This window comes from Aptenodytes forsteri, unplaced genomic scaffold, assembly GCF_000699145.1.
Source record: "Aptenodytes forsteri isolate BGI_AS27 unplaced genomic scaffold, ASM69914v1 Scaffold242, whole genome shotgun sequence".
NCBI classification, from domain to species: domain Eukaryota; kingdom Metazoa; phylum Chordata; class Aves; order Sphenisciformes; family Spheniscidae; genus Aptenodytes; species Aptenodytes forsteri.
Genome location: NW_008795253.1, coordinates 3,364,147 through 3,386,786, shown reverse-complemented (window position 1 = coordinate 3,386,786; position 22,640 = coordinate 3,364,147). Strand labels below are relative to the sequence as shown.

Below are 22,640 nucleotides of genomic sequence, written 5' to 3'. Positions count from 1 at the left end.
ACAATGTCCAAATACCAGGACATTGCATTGATCGATTCATGAGCCCAATTAATTGTAGGCCATAAAGAAATCTTCAGGGCTAGAGCTGGCACTGATGGAAGTAGAAAAGTGGGGAAGATTGATTTCCTCTTCATTATGAAAAATGCACAACATCTTTCATCTACAGACACATCACTATTTTTCAAGATTCACATGCAATTTACAGTATTGTTTCCTACATTTTTCATATGCTTCCCTTGGCACCAGATTTCATTAAGATGCTGGCAGTGCCATCTGCAGCTCCAAAAGCATCTCCTCTGTCAACAGCTTGATCTCAGATGAATCATTCAGCTTGGGCTAGCAGGCAAGGAGAAAAGCCTCTTAAGCCCGTGTAAATAAGTCAACTCAGTGAGCTGCATTAAACACCTTGCAAGAAACAGTCAGCCAAATGGAGAGAGCAGAAAAATTGCCTTCACTACTGTTTGAAATTCTGAATTTTAAATTCTGGAATTCTAAATTCTGCCACAGCCCAGATTCCATTGCAAAATCCTGCATCATCATTCAAAACAAACAGACGCCTCATTCCACCCAAGCAATACAGCTCTCCCTAATCTTTGGCAGAGGAACCTGGAGAACCTAGTGGAAAATAATCTGCCAGCCACCAGTGCTGATACTCACCACAGGTATCAGTACCATATGGTAGACATCCACTACAGGACATGAACCTATTTAGCAGAGAAGCTAAGCAGTACATTTAGAAAAAGCTAATATATCAAGTTTATATGGGAATAGTTTATATCCAAAAGCAGCAGACAGAATTGCATCAAAAACAGGAACAGCAAAAAAGTTAAGATCTTTGTGTTCTGGCAAATATTTTCCCTGCTCTACAAATCTGCTTTCTGAGTTAAGAATTTTCAGGCCAGTCTGGCTTAAAAACTACTTGAGGATACAAAAAAATTACTTCGGAATTATATACAGATATTAACTTAAAAAGAAAAAAAAAAAGGATGGAATTATAGGTTAAGTTAGTGCAGTGCTAGGAAGCTCATGGAAGGCTGGGAAGTAACCAGCTCAGCACCCACAAGGGGGAGCCTGCCCTTGAGAATAAATCTGAACTCTTGCACTTCATTAGATAGTTTGTGGTTATCGGACAGCCCACCAGTCTACAATTCAGTACAGAAAATTTTCAGCAAGCTTTAGGCTTTAATCAGGGCTGATGTTTGCATAAGAGGAGAGTCACAGGAAAGGAAAAGCAGGAAGGAAGTTGGAAGAAATTAAGAAATTGGGATGTGACCTTTACAAAGGGAATACATATAATCTGTCTACATACACTGATTTTTAAAAGAAAGAACCAGCCCAGGGAAACAGGAATGGAACACACATACTCAGAAGACATACTTCCTATTTATCTTGGTTCCTATAGTATGCCTTTTTTCACTTCTAATCTGCTTGGAAATGACTAAATATTTGTTAGTATTTCCACTTTGGAACTATTTATCTTCATAGCCATGGTAATACATTCATATAAAGGCATCAGAGCTGCCAAATTCTTTCATTACAATTTGGATCATGGTGTAGAGGCTGGGGTGTTGGCACTTGCATCTCACTGGACCCGTAACAGCAGACACTCATCATCATCAAGTCATTATCACATTTTCCCTTCATGGCTGTGTTTATTTTAAGGAATTCCCATGTGTTCAAACACTACCTAGGCTTATTTCAGAGTACCAATTCTATATAAAACTTCATCACAAATAGATGTTTCCTTACTTTCCCTTTACAGTTCATACCTTCTGAAGCAGTTTCTACAGGTTCACATATCCAACCCAACACCCGAGAGCAAAACAAAAAGCATAAAACAGACCAAAAAACGTATTTATCACACATGCTTTAAACCCCCCCCAAAAGCTTACCATGTTCCTTTGCAAAACTACGGTTAATTCACACCACATTTCCTTTTTTTTAAAAAAAAGTCTCATATTCGGAAAGTTTTAGGTACCGTAATCCTCTAAATATTACAATCTCAAAAACACTGCTGATAAAACTACACCCAGCAGAATATTGTAATTAAGGATAAAGCAAAACAAAGCATCAATTAAAATGTGATTTCTGGTTATACAATATTTTCCTCTGGTAAGGAGCTGAAACCAAATTCAGAACATCCTTTCAATCTTCTTCTGGACCACCCAACTTAAACTGAAACATTTTCCTAGTTTGTTTTTTTTTTTTTTTGATGACTCATCAGAGCTTTCTGTGTACACTGTTTCTTCTCCTATCTATATTCACAGAAAGTAGATCCAGGGTTTTCCACATCTTGATTTAGAAGGAAAGAGATTCCTAGCAGATCCAGACAAATTCATTAACCATGGTGTACCAAAATGGTGATGACCAGACACTTGAGTGCTACGGATACATTGATTATCTTCTGTCTGTATCTTCCTTCAGGCATACCAAAACTACTCTCCCTTTTTGTTTAAATACTTGCCAAATTCACATGGGACCTGCACTATTACTGTGCAGAATGAGATGTTACACCATTTAAAAAGAGTTTTCTGCAACATTCACATTTAGCAAACTAATTGGAAAGTCATCCTGAGTCCAGAAGCCAAAATAAAACACAATGGACAAGTACAGTCATACAACCATAATTAAAAAATGCAAGTAAAGTGAACAAAAAGACAGATTAAGAACAGCAGACTTTCTTACAAAACAATCCCACCCACAGCTAGATCATGCAAAAAGAGGCACTGCATACTGTTACAGGAATCTACTTTAAGTTCCATTTTCAAAGTACATAGTCAAATAGCTTTACATTTCTAAGGAACCATAAACTGGAACTATAGCATCACATTCTTATTCTCTATATGAAGATATTAAGTTCCAAATGCATACTTCTAATTCATCAATAATGCAACATTTAATGGATGCAGGTAATATTTTTCTTAACTACTTTCTTTTGGACAAACTCAAAGAAATCTTTTCAAGACGGGCATCTCCAGCTTTATTGCATTTTCCCTTTGACTACTTCTCAAAAACTGGGGTTTCTTTTTGGTTTTTTGGGGGTAGGTTTTTAGTTCTTTTTTCTGTTTAGTATGTTAACATCTTAAACATCAGTAACGAAGGCCCAAAGAGTTACCAGTGCTAATGCATTTGCATACACACACATCACACACTAAGGCCTTGCTGCATGCATGAAAGGTGGAGTTACGAACACTCAAATTCCTATTCCAGGGAATACACAAAACTGAGTGGTTATGTTAACAGTGCTTTACTTCAGGAAACAAACTTTGAAGTCTTTTACAGCAACAGTAACATAACAGTATGATTTTTTTTTCCCAATACAAAATGCTTTCTACTTTTGTTTATTCAAACTTGCAACAATTCTGTGTACCTTAATCTAAATTTCTCTAGAGTAAACATGTGAAATAATACACTGATAACACTTCAACACTCTTCTGCCAGCGCTGAAAGGCTCTCGAGGCTGAATCCTACATTACAAACTATCATGGTGATCTGCAGCTCTTCTAAAGACAAATAGTCTTCCCTGGACGAAAAGACAAATCGGCAATCAGCAGATTCCAAATACAGTATTTGCCACTTTCAGGTAAATGTTAGCTTTTTCGTGTTTCAGAATTTTCTCCCTATTACCAACTCACTGTCTAAGGTCTATCTAAGTATGAGGACTACTGCTTGTCAGCAATGCTTGCTCCATCTGACTCCATTTCACCACCCTAGTCAAATACATTACATGGAACACAATAGTGCAAGCTGTCATACTGCAAAACAGAATTAGGCCGTTCTCCCCACTTGGCACCTTTGTGGATAAAATCACTACGAAGACAGCTTGTAACAGAGTGGTTAGGAGACCAGCAGTGAATAAAATTAATCGTAGAAAAAGCTTTGATTTTCTGCTACTACAGTGAAAATCCAACATCCACTGTTGCTCCTAGATGTTAAAACTTGTGAATTTATAATTCCAGCAGACTGTCAAGTTCCGTTTCTTTAATAAGAATTCATATATCTGGAGGCATTACTAGTATTTTAAATAGAGTACTGAATATATGCCAAATGATCATTCTTAGGTCACCCATCTCAATGACTTGCAACTTGCTGCAGAAATCTTTTCTTGACCAACCAACCTCCTAATTCAATTACCTTTCTCCCAGTTTTGCTCTTTGTTCCCCCTATATATGCGCAGACACAATACTGCCATTCTTCTGCTATTCCACTCTTACATAACTAAGCTAACAGCGCATACTCATTTTAAAGCCTTCCCCATAACTCAAATCCAGTTCAGTTTTATTTCATTTGGCTGAGGGGGGGGAACCAAACAACACAATAGGTTTTGCAACCTGATTACAAGAACAGACAAAAACTCAGTTTAGCCAAAATCCTAGTGAAATGTTTTTTATGTCTGAACAAAATGGAAAAAATGCATTTGAAGTCAACATCCCACAACATTAACTAGGAAAGCAACCCACCTTGCCATTGGTTTTGCAAAACTACATAGCGTAGTTAAAAATATTTTCTTTTCCATTTCCTGCAGTGTCTTTGATGCAATTTTGTGCATATGTACGATCTTATTGTTCCATGCTGCACTGTACATTTATGGCTATTATTATCATTAAGTCTCTTACAATAGTTTTCTCCCCAGTGATCACAATCTTGATTTTTGCCGTAAGTATTTTGCATTTCCCACATTCTCCAGTCCATATCCACAGGACAAACAATTCTGACGTACTTTATTTATTATTTAAATCCCTTAGTACTATTTCCTCTAACAAAATTTAATGGTGTGCTGTTTACACAGTTTAGATTAGTAATCAACAAGCTACAAAACAACAGACTCAATAAATACTTCACCCCAGTGCTTTATCTAAAACTTTAACAGTATGTGGCACAACTGGCCATACCCCAGAAGCTTTGAACCTAATTTTGTATGTGAGATTTCAAAGTAAAGGTGACAGTACACTGCATGTTGTAAAATTCTTTTATCTTAAGGCATGCTAGCTGAACAAGTTTAATTAACAATAACCTTTATTTTAGATCCTAAAACAGTTGTACAATTTTCTGATTATTTCCCAGCCCAAGAAGTCTTATAACATGGTGAAAGATTCTCTTCTTTTGCACAGATAAAGCCACTGTTATCAGCCAGAACGGTGAAGATGACCTACTTCGGCAGTTAGACCCTCAAATGTGAACATGTCTGGCTACCCTCATTGGTGAGCCAAAGGAAGAGCAACACTATAGTTATGATTGTTTTTCCTAGATTAAATTTAAATTTGCCATCTGCCAAACCTACATACCAAACTAAAATTCAGCTGTGAGACAACATCTCTGCACTCTGTGTCAGATGAGAACTTTTGGCTTCTGCACCTCTGACATGAATGCTGTACTGGAGATCAAGAAGCAAAGCACTCCTACATAGATTTGCTAGGCTCTCCACTTCGTAAGAGTCCTGTTTTTTCATTTCTAAAAATCACTCTGACCTAAATGAGATTTTTTTGAGTGGTATTTTTATTTTGTTCTTGTGTTGTAGGGGCATAAATGATGAGGGGAGTACCATTGCTCTAACAAGTTATAGCATAGGAGAGTTACACAAAAGTATTTGCTCTATTGAATTTACAGACATATGACTAAAATCAAGGAGGGAAGGCAGTCTCTTGTCTTTTACAAAGAATGCACAATTCATAAAAAACCAGACTATGACAGAACCAATTAATCATGGACTAGATTTAACACTAATGTATAAGTAGTAAGGATCAGACAGGAATTTTCTCCAATCTGAGAAATGATCACTGCTTTCCTGCAACATACATATGTGTTTGAGTGTCATTTTTTTAGTTCACTAAATAACCTTCTCTAGTTCTGCTAAGCTTTTCAGATGTTTTTTGTCCCACTTTAAGACACATTTACACTCTTTTCCCTCCATTTAGCCTTTCATATCTTTATACTCTGAGAAGCTGCTACTACAAATACCCCTTCATTACATTAGCTGTTATCCTATCTTTGCAACCCTTCCCTGTGGGCCTTATCAAACTTGAGACGCAACCTTTTCAGTTTCGAGGTCAATCAACTATCTAAATCCCTTCCAGCTAGCCACCACTCCTACAAAAATCCACAGAAGGGAAAAAAAAAAGAGTTGATGTTTCTTCTATCTCCCCTGTATTAAAGTACTAAAAGCACTGAACAGCTGCCATCAAAGCTCTCCTCATACATGCTACCTTATAAAGTACGAGCAGCCCTTCCTTATAACTGTATGGATTACACATTCACAGTAAAAATAAAAATGTCATTGAACTGTCTGGACAGAAGGGGAAATGAAAAGAATGAGGCAAGATTTTGTCCCTTGTACGTATTACCCTGCAAATCCTCAAGGAGTACTTAACCAAAAGATTTACCCCCCCATTTCAGCCCCTTTTTTCTTTCCCCTAAAGATTAAGGGCCATGGAAAGAAGCCTTCAGAGTGTGGTCCTTTAAACACCCTTGAGCCAGGGAGGGACTGCACCTGGGCTTGGCTGTAAAGATGAAAAGAGTTCAGCAAGTCCCAGCTTTATTCCCCACGAGGTGGGTCTGAACAGCCATTAGCAGAGCGGGCCCCTCAAGTGTCTGAGCAAGAGAATAAACTCCGCTCAGCATTCATAAGCAGCCTTTCCCAAATAAAACCGCGAGCCCTGGCCCCGGTATCCTTACAACAGCTACAAGGATAAGGACAACAGTCTGGGTTGTTCATCGCTGCAGCCCTTGCTTCAGCTCTCCTCCGAGACCAAATACTGCACTTTGTATATTGGCACTTTTTCTTACTGTAATGAGACTTCCTTTAATTGGTACTTAGTTAATCGATGTGACCTGCCCACCAGGACTCAGTCCCACACAGTTCAACGTAGTTTCAGCTGAAGTCTATCGGTCTGCATGTGGAAAGTTTAGCCTATGTCTTCCTGAACGCACTACTCATCTTAACCACTCACCAGTTCAGCAAACCTAAAATCTCCACCAGGACTGCGAAGTGAAGAGAGTAATCTAAGCGTGGTACAGGGTAAGCCTCTCTTATCTATCCTAAGCGTATCCTAAGTACTCCTTCATCTGACGTGTCAATTCAAGAAATGGATATTGCAGAAATTTTTTTCAATTAAAAACACTGAAAAATGTACTCAAATGGTGATACACTGCTTTAATTGTAAGTGGTCAAATATTTCAGACAAAAGCAAATGCAAGTACCTCTGACAAGTCTCTATCTAAATATTAAATTTCAACTTAATAAATATATTCAGAGAAGTTTGAAAAACATTGAGATCCCACTGGCAGATAGAACTCACTGCAGCTGTAATATTTCATCAAGTGTTGGATGGTTTATGTCATTTGTGTGGAGAAAAGGAACATTTACTGTATCAGCAGATTCCTAAGTTTTCCAGCTCAGTTATTGACATGTGTAAAGGATATGATCATCAGTAAAAACAAAAAGTATACCAAAAAATTTGTGGGTCATCAATAATTGAGTTAAACTATGCTGAATTTTTTATTATTAATCTATTAACGTGCTTTAAAGTTGGGGGTTTTATCCCCTAAGCAGACATTGATTAAAAACACACCCCTAAAAAAACCCAACAATCTCTAAACCTAGCTGTAATTTCAGTTTTTACAACAGCGTGTTTATAAAAACACATCAGTTGAAGAGCAGCTGCTCTTTAACAAAGAGCATTTCATCTGGCTTTAGCTCTCGGATGCAAAAAACTATTCAAACATGCTTTGTAGGGCAACAGTATTGCAAAAAGCATTTGTAGATCAACATTACAACAAAAAGCATTATTAAGGACCAAGAGCAAATTAAAGCTTTTAGATAGCCTTGACTTTCTTTGATACAATGGAACATATGAAAGTGGCTAAAGTGGATATGCATTTTTGCAGTAATGTTGTTTCTCTGAGGTGGGTCTGAACAGCCATTAGCAGAGCGGGCCCCTCAAGTGTCTGAGCAAGAGAATAAACTCCGCTCAGCATTCATAAGCAGCCTTTCCCAAATAAAACCGTGAGCCCTGGCCCCGGTATCCTTACAACAGCTACAAGGATAAGGACAACAGTCTGGGTTGTTCATCGCTGCAGCCCTTGCTTCAGCTCTCCTCCGAGACCAAATACTGCACTTTGTATATTGGCACTTTTTCTTACTGTAATGAGACTTCCTTTAATTGGTACTTAGTTAATCGATGTGACCTGCCCACCAGGACTCAGTCCCACACAGTTCAACGTAGTTTCAGCTGAAGTCTATCGGTCTGCATGTGGAAAGTTTAGCCTATGTCTTCCTGAACGCACTACTCATCTTAACCACTCACCAGTTCAGCAAACCTAAAATCTCCACCAGGACTGCGAAGTGAAGAGAGTAATCTAAGCGTGGTACAGGGTAAGCCTCTCTTATCTATCCTAAGCGTATCCTAAGTACTCCTTCATCTGACGTGTCAATTCAAGAAATGGATATTGCAGAAATTTTTTTCAATTAAAAACACTGAAAAATGTACTCAAATGGTGATACACTGCTTTAATTGTAAGTGGTCAAATATTTCAGACAAAAGCAAATGCAAGTACCTCTGACAAGTCTCTATCTAAATATTAAATTTCAACTTAATAAATATATTCAGAGAAGTTTGAAAAACATTGAGATCCCACTGGCAGATAGAACTCACTGCAGCTGTAATATTTCATCAAGTGTTGGATGGTTTATGTCATTTGTGTGGAGAAAAGGAACATTTACTGTATCAGCAGATTCCTAAGTTTTCCAGCTCAGTTATTGACATGTGTAAAGGATATGATCATCAGTAAAAACAAAAAGTATACCAAAAAATTTGTGGGTCATCAATAATTGAGTTAAACTATGCTGAATTTTTTATTATTAATCTATTAACGTGCTTTAAAGTTGGGGGTTTTATCCCCTAAGCAGACATTGATTAAAAACACACCCCTAAAAAAACCCAACAATCTCTAAACCTAGCTGTAATTTCAGTTTTTACAACAGCGTGTTTATAAAAACACATCAGTTGAAGAGCAGCTGCTCTTTAACAAAGAGCATTTCATCTGGCTTTAGCTCTCGGATGCAAAAAACTATTCAAACATGCTTTGTAGGGCAACAGTATTGCAAAAAGCATTTGTAGATCAACATTACAACAAAAAGCATTATTAAGGACCAAGAGCAAATTAAAGCTTTTAGATAGCCTTGACTTTCTTTGATACAATGGAACATATGAAAGTAGATCTGTGCTGGCTAAAGTGGATATGCATTTTTGCAGTAATGTTGTTTCTCTTGCCAATTTCCTACTCCTTTTGAAGAATTCGGACAGTGGCTACTAAAACCAGTGCATGATATGTTGTCTGTTTCAAATGTTTTTCTTATAAAAGCTCATATATTCTTATCAAGAACATAGAGACGAATCTAGCAAAACAACAACTTTTTTTTTTTACTACTGTAAAATAGATGTTGATACGTTCTAGATATATTAGTAATTTTCTAGGAAAAAACTACACTTTTTACAAGCATGTACACTTTGGGAATATTTTTAAAAGGAAAAATACATGTGTTGTTTGAATGCTGTGTGAGTAACTTTAGAGAAGCTTTAAAACATATTCAATGCATTTAAAATGCTATATAAATCAACATTCAGGATGAAGGGTCAACAGGGGTTAAACTGTCTGTCCTTCTTGACTACATTCATAAATGTCTTTTCTAGCTGTACTTATAGAAGCAACTGCAGAGTAACTTGGATATTAAAAACCTCCAAGGAAACCAACAATAAAAGCTGCTAAGAATACGAGGGTTTTTTTTTTTTCCTTAGGTGTTAATTAAATGATCATTTAACACTAAAATGTAAACACAACATTTTCATCTACTGACAGCATAGCCTATTATAAATCCAAGGTAATAAACGTCCTGGTGTTAATACTCTGAACCAAGTTCCCACAACACACTAAGATGCCTTGTCGTGTCTAAGGTTAAGCATCTAGACACAAAACAAAGATTGTGCCTACTCGACTTCCAGTTCAATTTTCCCATCGCCCAGTGACCTAGGTAACACTTTGAGCAATAAAGAATAAATTTAATTTCTCCAGCATTTTGTGAGGATTAGAAACAATTGTTGGCCTGCAACGACTTTTTATCCTTGGATTCTTTCTCTTCCAGAGCATTCCCCCAGTTCTAAAAGAAAATTCTGAGGTTTAAGACACAGAACAAACAGAACTTTAAATTAGGCTTTTTTCAATCAGTTGGAACTGTTGGAGGGGAAGCAATCAACCTTTCTTTGGACTTTTCTCAGCTATTCAGTTACTTTAGGCTTTAATCTTTTACTCGCAGAAGAAACCTACCATCATAGGGACAAGACTCTATACTTTCACGTTTTCCCTTGGCCTGATTTATTCCTCTTTTCTATTCTTTTTTTAATCAAGATGACACGGCTGCACTTAAATGTCCACTCTGTGCAAGCCGAGACTTACAGATGTCCTCTTTATAACATTTCACACCATGTTTCTGCACCACATAATAATGGCATTTCCTCCGACATGCCTTTTTACTTTTCATTACTTCCTTCACTGAGATTCAGTTTCCTACTTAACTCCTGCCTAAAAGGTTTCCTATATCACAATTTACCAAAGCTTTCAAGGTTAACCCTCCAGGAACAACCCAGGGACTGATTCAGACTGGACATGAATATGGTTACAGGTGACCCAAAACCAGTTAGTTTCATTTTCACATTAAAAAGCAATTATCTCAGTCCTCTGCTTTGACCGCTATCATGTCAACAAAAATACAGAGGATAATTATTTATGCTTGGGGCCAAACAGGTCAAGGTAACAAAGCCATAATTGCAAAAGTAGATCTCATTTACTCTGAACACCACCACATTATTTTAAAAGTGCTATGGCTTGAGAAAGTAAAGCAATTAATAATATGATTCATGTTTTCACATTAGACATATTTTAATATCAACACCTAATAGCATAAAAGATTTTGAATGCCACAGATATTTATGTTGGTCCAGAAGAATCGCCTTAAGCCATATTTTTGTTTGCTTGGTGTTTAACATGATTTTCAAATTAAGGTTAAAAGTGACTATAAACAGTTTTAGAGTGTTTGTTCTAATGAAAAATCAATAGTTATAAGTATCCCTACAGATGCCTTTCACTGAAATTAGTCAACTATATCACTTGGTAATACAGATTACATAAAGATTTAGTGATCTGCCCAGTAGCAGAATTAGCTTACAGCCCCAGAAGTCCATCCAATTTGCCATTTTATCCCACAGCAAAGGAAATACGGCTTGTAAAAAAAGACATGAAATTATGTTTTTATAATTAAAGAAATAAAGGCAAATTTAACTGCAATTTAAAGACACCTCCCAATTACCTCAAAATTAAAAATACAAGCATCCATCTTAAGAGTCATTTCACAGGAAAAAAGTTTGTTTCCAACTTTAAAAATCCCATACTATTACTTCAAGTAACAACGTTTAATCTGATTTCTGTGTATTTGGTACACCATTTTTTTCCCGCACAGCATCATGGCAGGTGCTGTGAAAATACAGAAGAAAGCATAGCTCAGGAAAAGCCTACAGATTAAGAGATTCTAAAACAAAGGGCAGGAAGAGTAACGTAGTGAAGTTTGAAGTCCAGTAATCGCACACAGTGATAATACATTTTACTTTTTTTTTTCTGACTACATTTCAAGAGTTCATTCTGGTTCCACCAACACTTTCACTCAGTTAAATCTAAGGCTGAATGTTTGCTGTTGCTAGGATATAACTACTGCAAGTTGTACATCAAATGCATATATATAATTCTTGTTTCTGTGCTCAAAAAATAAATCACCTTCTGAATTGTGCAAGTTTTTTGCAGCACTTCCAAAAATCTCTAAAAAGTCATCTTGCCATCTCTAACCCTACATAAGTAGGGCTTATGTCTGAAGCAAAGCTGCAGCGCTATTTTTTTGTTTTGCTCACAACATTGCAAAGGATGACCAAGTTTTCAATTTTGAAACATTATAGCAGAGAATGAGAATGGAAGGTAGAAGCAAGTGATGGTAGGACAAGAGAAAAGATGTACATGCAAGCCAAGTTGCATAACGTATTCAAGCTCCTAATTCACTTTTCTCTCTAGATTAAAAAATGAGCAGGTGACAGAGAAGCAACAATCAGTTGTTATAATGTCTTACAAAAGTTATCTCCTAGATCTTCCATACAAGAAATGAATGCCAGAGATAAGGTATTACAAACCTAGCACAGAGGCAACAAGTTTTTAGTTACTTTAGTTTCTTCTTACAGGTAATGAACATCAACAAACATTTTTAATACCTATTTTTAGACAGTCCTATCCTTATCTGTGGATTGTAATTATAGCAAAAATAAAATTCACAGAACTGACAGTGGACTTGCAGCATAGAGGACCAAATTCACTCTGAAAACACCCTAGACTGAGGCAATAAGACCTTGTATTAGTAACAATGCACCGACATAGCAAAGCTATGATAATGGTGTTTCCACACTGCAAGAAAGAGTAGTAATTACTCTTATGTATTAAATTAGGGATTTCTTTTTAGTTACTGGCTTACAATACCACAAAGTCAAAACATATACTATATGCAGTAGCTCTTCGTTAATAATAATAGTTTTGAAAGATACTTATCTTCTAAGAACTCTAGTCACTGTTCAAAAGTGATGCTAATAAAATAATTCTGGTAATAAAATACTAACTAATATTAGAATTGGTATGCTCTTAGCAACTTTTCTGTTCATGAGCCTATTATTTGTTTAGATAAAACAATTTAAACATTGTATTTGAACTAAACCACTGTGGTAGAAAGCCACAAGAAGTCATAACACTGGCAGGATGGACACAATGTGTGGAAGACACATTTGTTTCTTTATACCTCTAAAAAGGATAAGACTCAAATTTATCATACAAAAAAAATAATCAAGTTTCCTTGTGCAGGCTGCTAGAATGCCCCATAACAAATCATAAAAACTGAAACAAATTACTTTCTCGGGAAGGATCCAGCAACAAGGTGGCTTCACAATTCATGTTCCAATAAATCTTTAACTGCTGCACATCCAGCACACTCTTGCAACAAGGTGGAGCACACTAATGTTATTGCAGCACATACAACAGTGGAAACCTACCCATTACTCTTATCCAACAACAGATCTACTTGCAAAAGGAGAGAGGTTCACCGACATCGCCTTTTGAAAAGGGCAAACTCATTCTTGCTCCTAATTGGATTTTTAACATCTATAGCCACCTCTTTGCAGTTGGAGTAAAATTTCAGAGGCCTTGGTATAATAAGCATTTTTCTAATGAGCGATTTCTCCGGAGTTGTTAAAACCGATTCAGACTGAAGATCAATATCTTCTCTACAAAATCATGACTATAGTCTCACTTGCCATGATTACTGTTGAAAGGGATAGGACAAAACCATAAATTAAGCCTCAAATGCAGCTACCTTAACAATAAGGAGACCAGCACTTAGAGATACTTTCAAAGTCGCTGTTTCAGCATCTTACATATACTATCTTTTTTTTTTTTATTCCTATCTGATGATTTTTTTTTCTCTTGGCAAAGGTAAAAACAAAACAACACTCAGCAAAAGGGTATAAACGCAAATGATGCAAATCACAGGTTCTCCTGCAGCAGCTCAAAAGCCAGACCTTAGAGCCTCCTGGAGAACTTTCCTCCTCTGCATCAGCTGCCCGCAGCCTTCCCCACGCTGGGAGCGGGCAGCGGCACTCGGGGTAGCGGGCTGGATGAGTAATGATGTTGGTCCGACTGGACAACGGTAACCCTGGCAACTGTAACCTGCAATTCCTGCCTAACCATTGTGGGATTTATTGTGGCAGGGGCCAAAGAGGCCAAGAGTAAAATGAAGCAGAGAACTATGGTGTCTGACACATCTAGTACCACACACTTTAATCATAGCTGGCAGAAATTAATTCAGGAGGAATTTTTGCAAGGGCCCCCCATGCAGTGTATTTTGTTGTTGCTGTTGCTGCTGCTGCTGTTCTGGCCCAAAATATTTTTTTTCAAGGGTTTTTTTTTTTTTGATGTTTAGTATTTTTTCCTTTAATTATTAGCTGTTCAGAATTTTTTTTTAAAGTGACTAACAGACATCTCAAAACTGTTTATTAATCTGACTATATTAAGATTTTTTTCCTTTAGAGGAGAAACATCTTATTCACAATGTGTATCTTCTCAAGTACATGTATTAGAAGAGAAACATATCTAATATCGGACCACATCCACTAGAAAGATTGTTTTTTCAAAGCCAATATTGCCTAACTTACACAGTAAATATTGTTCAGTAAGGAAACTTAACCTCATTCCAAGCACAAGAAATGTAAATCAAAAAGGACAAGCTTTGTGCAACTTTTAAATGCCACTGATTAATAAAGGTATCTTTTAAAACTGAATTTTCAAACAGCTTTGGGTCCAGCACTTGGTATCCTGCAGCAAACGGCAATCGATGAACTGTGATCTAACCAGCCAAAGTAAGCAGTCAAAATCTATTTGCCTCAGATAAGCACTCACTAGGCTCTAGGAGTTCTCTCTACTAAGGTACCATCGCCAGTGCTAGACAAGTTAGTGTGAGCGGGCATACAGGTCACTGAAAACAACGCATCCCCTTCTCACAGGAAAACCACTTGCTGAACAAGGGCTTATATTACCCCAGGGGATTTACAACAGCACCTTTATTTTAAACAGTGTTGGATCAAAACAGAGGTTCATGTACAGTTTGCTTTGAAAGATACCTTGCAAGGTAAGATTAATATACCCTACAGTGCTACTCATACTATTTTTAACATTAACTACTTCCTATTGAAATATTTATGTCAAAACACCTTTGCAGATAACTCTTAATGGGAAAATCAGTTTCTCCGTTTTTAACTAGTTCCAGGAGGTTTCTTGGAAGGCTGCTAGATCTGAAAGAAAGTAACCTGAAAAATAATTCATTTAATTACCTTTGGAAATCAAGTGTCTTTAGACACAGAAAATAATGCACTGTCTCTTTTAAATTCTCAACCTATAGCTTTCCTTTACTTACACTTCCCATCTGTCAACAAGTGCTTGTAATTTTATTACACTGTCCTGTAGTTTATGCAGAGTTGGTATTATTTTACAGAGTTCTGTTAATGGACTGGATAAATGATAATGCTATTTAAACTAGTCTCCTGCTCCAGCAAACACAGCTGCAACTGTACTACTATTTCTAGGCAAACATCTTGACCTGAACACGCAGTGCTCTCAACCCGTCCAAAGAGAAATTGGAGCAGACAGCAAAGGGAAAGCATAGCTGTCCGCTGGCGGCAACCAACTGTGTCTAATCATAATTCATATACAGTATACCCTCTTTCTTTTATATTGCATTTAGGCTACACAACAGGCATATGTGCTTCTTCACCTGGCATCTCATTTACAGCCAAGGGTCAAATGGTAATTATTATTCACAGAAGCTCAATAGTATGTTGAAAACCCTCAGTACACACACTGTTTGATTAGCTGTTAAATGCCAAAAATAAATACTAAAACCAAAGCATATTATACATTTTATTGATCATGTTTAGAGAACTTTAATTCTCCTTAGAAACATATATATTTGGATATAAATACATATAAATATATACAATGATACATGTAAAAAAACCAAATCATTTCATGCTCTTCATAGTGATCAAGCTACATATAATCTGAAAACTGACCAAGAACATTTAACTAGCATCAATCCCTTTGTTGACCTGATTATTTTTTCAATTACAAATTTAGTGTTAAGCGACTCTAGATTTTCAGTATCGCTCATATTTTCTTTTAAACATGAATACATTATAACCAGACATTCACTTTCATGGTCTGATCAACAATAACCCTTAGGCAGAGGAAATTTAATACTGTGAAGCCAGTGATCTCTTACTTTCCACCATATACGCTCTGAGCAGTTGTGTGCTTTATGTCAAAGGATATTATAGATTTAAGACTAGCATTATCAAATATATATTTCTGAATTAAATAGATTCAAGTATGGTTTTGCCTGAAGTGTGCGTCCATTTTTTGCCTGCAAATTACAGCTCATTTCTATTTTATATGAATTTAGGTAACAACCATTATACTATAGGTGGAATAATAAAATGGTCATAAATCCCTTTCATTTTCCTTCCTGATGGATGAATATATCATAATATTATAGCACAGTAAAATATTTTTGTTTGTCAGAACTAAAGCCTTCAGGAGCTTTCTGGCCTAGTAATTTAACAACTCATTGCATCTACAGGGAAGTTCTGCAAACAAAACATATATCTAAAGCAAAGGAAAGAAACAAAAATACACAGAACTAAATGTTTACACTAATAGAGTAATTTTCAGTTTACCATTTCGTATCACTATGAGAGGAGAAAAAAAGAACTATTATTTCACAGTATTAAAACAGAAATCAATTCCTAAAAATAAAAGCTTCATTATACCATTTGTTCTCAAGAATATTTCCATATACTAAAGTGGAAACAAATCAGAGGAACCCCACCTTCCTCCACCTTCTCTCTTTCCCCCCCCCCAAGCACACAAGGGGTGAAACTCAATAAAATCAGCAATTTCAACAGCAAAAATCTCATCTGAAGCCTAAAGAAATGTGTCAAATACGTATCTAATTAAAACAGGGCTGAATTTGTACAACCTTTTCAGAGCCTACTTAAGCATGTCACGTTGTATCCCTTCCATCCCACATACTGTAACTTAAAGGTACCTTAAAATTTATTTTGTTACAATAACCTATCATGTAGATAAATACAGAAATCAGTATCTAAACTTCATTCCACGTTTTTACTGCAACAGAAATAAGTGGATGCATAAAAGGGCCAATGGGTCAAAACATTAATTTAAAAATATTGCCAAGAGTAAAACATTACCAAACCAAAGAATACAATCAAAACAAAAACTCATTACCCAATTTGATATAGTTTTTATTTACGATAAAACATTTCATAGTTTTTTTCTTCCCAGAGTTTAAGTTACTACCTTTGTTTTCTTTGTGAGGGGACACAGGAGAGAGGAGAGACCAGACCTACCATTTGCCAGCGCTATGATTTTTCTGGTCAAGTGCCCCCAGCCACAAAAAACAGAACATCACAAAACCAAAGTGTTTACACAGTGCTATATCTCTGGGTCAGAATCTCCACAGGCATTTTTTATTTCTTTTAACATAGAAACCAAAAAACAAACAGGAGAAAAGGAAAGCCAAAGTATTCTTTCAGCAAAACTTCATTACAGAAGTGGGAATGGATGAAACAATATTTTGTCTCATACAACTATCAGTATCTAACCTAGATTTTAAAAAAAATCTTGCAAAGCAGTCAAAGTACTCGGCTTAAACAAAACATCAATGTTCCTAGATGCATTTTAGCTCTGTTTGAGGCAAAAGACAAAAAACTTAATGCAAGGCAGAGTAACAGACCAATTCCAAATTTTCCAGAACAATAGTTATTGGGTCGTGCCTACTTACAGCCTGTATAACTTCGGTGTCCCCAGAAAGAGCAGTTCAGAAAGCAACTGGAGGTTATTTCTGTTTAGGCGCCTTTAGAAAGAAAAAGAAAAAGTTGTGTTAAATTACGAGTGCTACAGCAATGCGAAAGAAAAAGAAAAAGTTGTGTTAAATTACAAGTGCTACAGCAATGCAACCACTTTGAGCAGGCATCCCAGTGCTGTAACAAGCTGATTTTAAAGACCAGAAAGGCTATGCAAGGCTGGTCCATTAGCGGAGACATGGTCCAGCAGTAAATTTACCATGGACTAATTACATTTTCTGGTTTCCCCAACAGACTATATTACCTATTTTATGAAAGATTTTGAATCTCTGTAGTGTGAATCAATCACTAAGTCAGGACTCTATCCTGCATAAACAACCAGAAAACTAAAAATACAAAATTAGCAGTGTAACGTCAATTCCCCACCAACTCTGTGTTCCTCTTAGTATAATGAAGCAGATAGACATTTTGTGACCATGAAAAAGTTCAAGGGAACATGTATCAAATGCATACACTTAGTTCAGTAATGAGGTAATGTATCTAAAAATCCGTATAACCTATTTAAATAAAAAAGCAAAGGAAGGTGTTAGAGAAACTCTGATCAAGTGAAAGTCAGAAGAATCAAAAAGTCCCAGTATATTTGGCATTAGAGGGGTATTTTGCATACAGGTTTTTTTTCTACAGTTGTAAAGATACACCAAAAGGAAGTTAAATTAAAAAAATCACCATCAGTTCTACATAAGACAGTACAAAAGAAAAACTGCAACTGGAATCTGGAAGGTACCCATTTGTCTATGAAGTTTCTCACTGAACATGCTGACCAGGGTCAAAACTGCTTAGTTTGAGGTGACAAGTTCAAAGCCCACCCTCTTATAGCCATAGGCAACAGAACAACCACTAGCCAAGACAAATATATTCCATCTTCATGACATTCTTTTTAAACATACAATGCATATTATTCTTTCTAATGTGTATAAGTGATGGCCCTGGCGCATACAGTTGCACCAGTCATAAATTCAAGCTCAAAACAGGTTTTTGGTTGGTTTTAAGCCATGCACCATACATGCCACCTGCCATTCAAGCAAGGCAACATACTGAAAAAAATGTTTTGTCCCATCAGCCTCATCACAAGTCACAGTTTGCAAGGCACGGTGCTTCTCAATACAGTAATTCAAGGCATTCCTGGACACCAGACTGCACGGTATTATCCAATGTTTATTTTATCCTTACAGTGGTTACGTTACACATGTCAATAGACTGCTACCAAGACATTCCACAAGGTTAAACAAAGATATTGGACAGAAGTTTTGCAAAATTAAGTTTTAGAATTTCATAAAGCTTCAGAATTTCTTGTTTGTTAGTCTTAGGGCTGAATTCAAACAATTAAGCCTGTTTAGCCTCTCAGGGCTCATTTTTCACAAACATTGTTCCATCTAAAGGTCTTTCCAATTTAAAGGTTTTTCCATAAATTCACATATAGATACTTACACTAACACACTCAAGATCCAGTTTTACATAGCTCCATGGCTTAGTTCACTTAGTTATTGCTCTCTTGAAGTTCAATGTGACTACTGATGAGAGCAAAATAATCTTTAGAAATATTCTTACATACCCACAGGTTTGCTCCCACATTTCAAACCATAAGCAAGTAGTCAGCTTTTTGAGATCTAGATATCCATATTTCTCCATTTTTAATGTCAGGTTCCTTTTTGTTAGCCAAGCACCAGAAATCCCAATTTCTTTAAGCAGAAGAAATTTAAATTACACATTTAGAAGCTTAAAAGAGAATCTGGAGTGAAAGAGAGAGATCCTGAAAAGGAAGGACTACAGTATGGGATAAGTGAGATGACTGGAGATGCAGTTTAATAAGAAATGCAGTTTAATAAGAAATAGAAGAAAATGCTTAACTCCAGCAACAAAAAAAAAAAATCTGAATTGTGATCTTGCAAGTCATATTTCCAAATCAGTAGAAAGAAAGTTTTCAATATAAAGGAAAGATAGAGCTATAAAGAAGTTAATGACTAGCAGAAGACTTCTGATTTGAACATTGCTTAAAAAGAAAACCTTACCTACGTAAAAACAAGAAAGTGATGTATTTTAGTGTTTGTGGATCTACTGCATTTTCAAAATAAGGTCATTTAAAAATAGACAGTTTCTTACCTTTAGTAAATTTATGTATAAAAGTATATACTAAGACTACAAAACTGAACTAGGAAGAAAATTATTTCAAAGTAACAGTTACATTTGTGATCAGAATAGGATAACGTGAAAATGGAATTCTTAGACACTGAACCTGAACAAATCATTAAATAAAGAGAAATAAAATTCATTCATCCCTTCTCTTTGCTAAATAGATAGTTCAGACTTAAACCTCTAAGTTCATGATTACAGATCAAAAAGTACATGGGAAAACATGCAGGGTAAAGATTTTGGGAAGTTAGTCTCTAATCAGAAGCTATTCAGGACAAGAATTTCTGTTGATATTTTTCAAGGACTCTATTAGGTTCAAATACTAGACAATAATGGCGAGCTGTAACAATGGGGCAATGAAATCACTCAGTATCTGTATTTTTGTAGAAGTTCCATATAATACAAAAAAGGTACTATACTACAATGACATAATATTAACTGATGATAAAGTTCTTCAGGCAGGTTGCCTTTCACTAAATGCAACAACAGTCTCACAAGGACACACTTAGCACCACTTTAGAAGGATACTTCACAGGCAAAATAATTGTGCTAGTACATAACTTTCTATACAAGCAGTTAACACCTTAGGTCAGGAGTTTCTGTTACTATTCTGTAGTTCACATGGCCCACACAATTGAGCATACTGCTGACATACTGATGCATGTGCTGCTGTACAGACTTTAAAATCTAAGTTATAGACAATAGATCAAGTTCATGAATTAACCTAACAATAAATAGCACCACCCGCATGACTCAGTTTCCACCAAGTGAGTTTGGCACTTAGAATTAGTGTTTCAACCTACATTTTTACTTTGCCTTTCACAAAATTAAAAGATTTGTTCTTTGAGCAGTATGTGAATTGAGGGAATGCACAAGTTAAATAAATTACTGATCTTTAATGAATCCTGTATTTTGTAGCTTCTACTTAGAATAACTTCATCCCACTCATTGGAGTTTCTTTTAGAACTAAGCTTTTTCTACCAAAAATCTGACCATTCCTTATCGCCTGTGCCTAAGGATATCAAACATTACTAATTTTCATGAAAGCAATAATGGGAAATATGTCGTTTATCATACTTCAGAAAGAGGCTTCAGCTACTCTTTATATCTAACAAGTTATAACAGAAGCTTTCAAAGGGGTCAATTTGCTGTTCTTAAGTTTCCTACAAGGAGATTTTATGAACTGGACTGCACTGAAATTAATTTTTCAAGACTACAATAGATAATTCCGTTTAAAAAAATGCTATGAATTCACACATAAGTGAATGTGAAAAATGATGCAGAACAAATCTGGAATACACAGACTGGTATCACAGTACACAACAGCTTCCAGTTCAACAGTCACTATGAAGAGTTTTCAATCTTTGAGACAGAGCCACACAAGGAGTCCAGAAAACACATTCCTATTTTAAAATGGTTCACTAATATACATGGTTCTCCAACAGTTCCACTTTTTTAGGTGACCTCATGCTTAATTTTGTCTGAAATAACGATACCTACCCAGAACACACAGACATAATGGAACAAGAGTGAGACAGGCATGATCCCCTTTCTCCCTGGAGCTGAAACCAGAGGTAAGCACAGATGGATCACAGAATCCATGACCATAGATTGCAAACAACTACAGCTACTGCAGAGTAAAAACAACCAGAAAAACTCCACCACATTTTCTTTCAATGCATGTTGGCAGAGACCTCACCGCAGCTAGCTAGCAGGCAGCATTTCCCCTGGGACAATGTGAGAATAGAAATTTCAGTTGCGTCAACTGAACTGCTCTCCCAGAACTGACATGAAGTTCAAGGTGAAGCACTGAAGAAACAGTGGTGAGATATTCCATACTGCTACCGTTCAGTTTCCCAACTGAGCTAGTAAAATTTGTGTTTCTCAAGCAAAGGCAGAGAGCTCAGAAGAGATGAAGTGTTAGTGGTGTAAGCAACACAAAATGTACTGGAGAATCTCTTCTAACATTGCAGTACCTTGGACTGTAAAGTCCCTTGGTACTGGCCAGAAATAAAGGGATGAGAGACCAACATCATATAATTCTTTCAATTTAACAAAACTGAGGCACAGTTGCAATTAAAATATATGTAACTTCTTTTTGTTCTGTTACTGAATGCATCTTTAGGAAGAGATTGGGCAAATTGACAGACTGGCACAGGTACATTTTTGAGCTCTTCATGATGAATTCAAGCAAAGTCCACATACTACCTAAAGTACACAAAGTATTTTAAATACTTCAGCTTAAAGCTCCCACAGCTCAGCCTTGTAAACACAGTAAAGACTAGAAAAGCATCTTCAAAGCAAAGTGATGGAAGAAGTATATAGAAATATCAATTTAAGGACAAAGAAGGAAAATCTTTGACAGATGGGCAGGTGAAAATACTCTTTAAAGGAAGCTCGATACCAACAGGCAGATAAAAAGTAGGTACAGACAAGCAACAGGTTGCAGTGTGAAGCAGACAACAGTAAGGTAAGCAAAAAAATTAGCTTGATTTGAGTTACTAGTTCTAGAGAACAGGCTAGCTTTGTATAAATGGGTGCATATCTGGGTTTTACTTCGAATCATAGAATAGTCTGGGTTGGAAGGGACCTTTAAAGGTCATCTAGTCCAACCCTCCTGCAATGAGCAGGAACATCTTCAACTAGATCAGGTTGCTCAGAGCCCCGGCCAACCTGACCTTGAAGGTTTCTAGGGATGGGGCATCCACCACCTCTCTGGGCAACCAGTTCCAGTGTTTCACCACCCTCAGCGTAAAAAATTTCTTCCTTATATCTAGTCTAAATCTGTCCCCCTTTAGTTTAAAGCCATTCCCCCTTGTCCTGTCGCAACAGGCCCTGCTCAAAAGTCTGCCGCCATCTTTTTTATAAGCCCCCTTTAAGTACTGATAGGCTGCAAGAAGGTCTCCCCGAAGCCTTCTCTTCTCTAGGCTGAACAACCCC

General features: G+C 36.5%; 1 protein-coding gene across 1 annotated transcript in view; it reads right to left on the bottom strand.

Annotated features, from left to right (window-relative positions):
* Nucleotides 1-22,640, bottom strand: part of SLIT2 (slit guidance ligand 2) — a 282,933-nt gene that overhangs the window by 243,190 nt on the left and 17,103 nt on the right. The window contains exon 4 of the mRNA XM_009279136.1: nt 17,489-17,560. Coding sequence (XP_009277411.1) covers nt 17,489-17,560 — 72 coding nt within the window. The remainder of the gene's footprint in view (nt 1-17,488; nt 17,561-22,640) is intronic.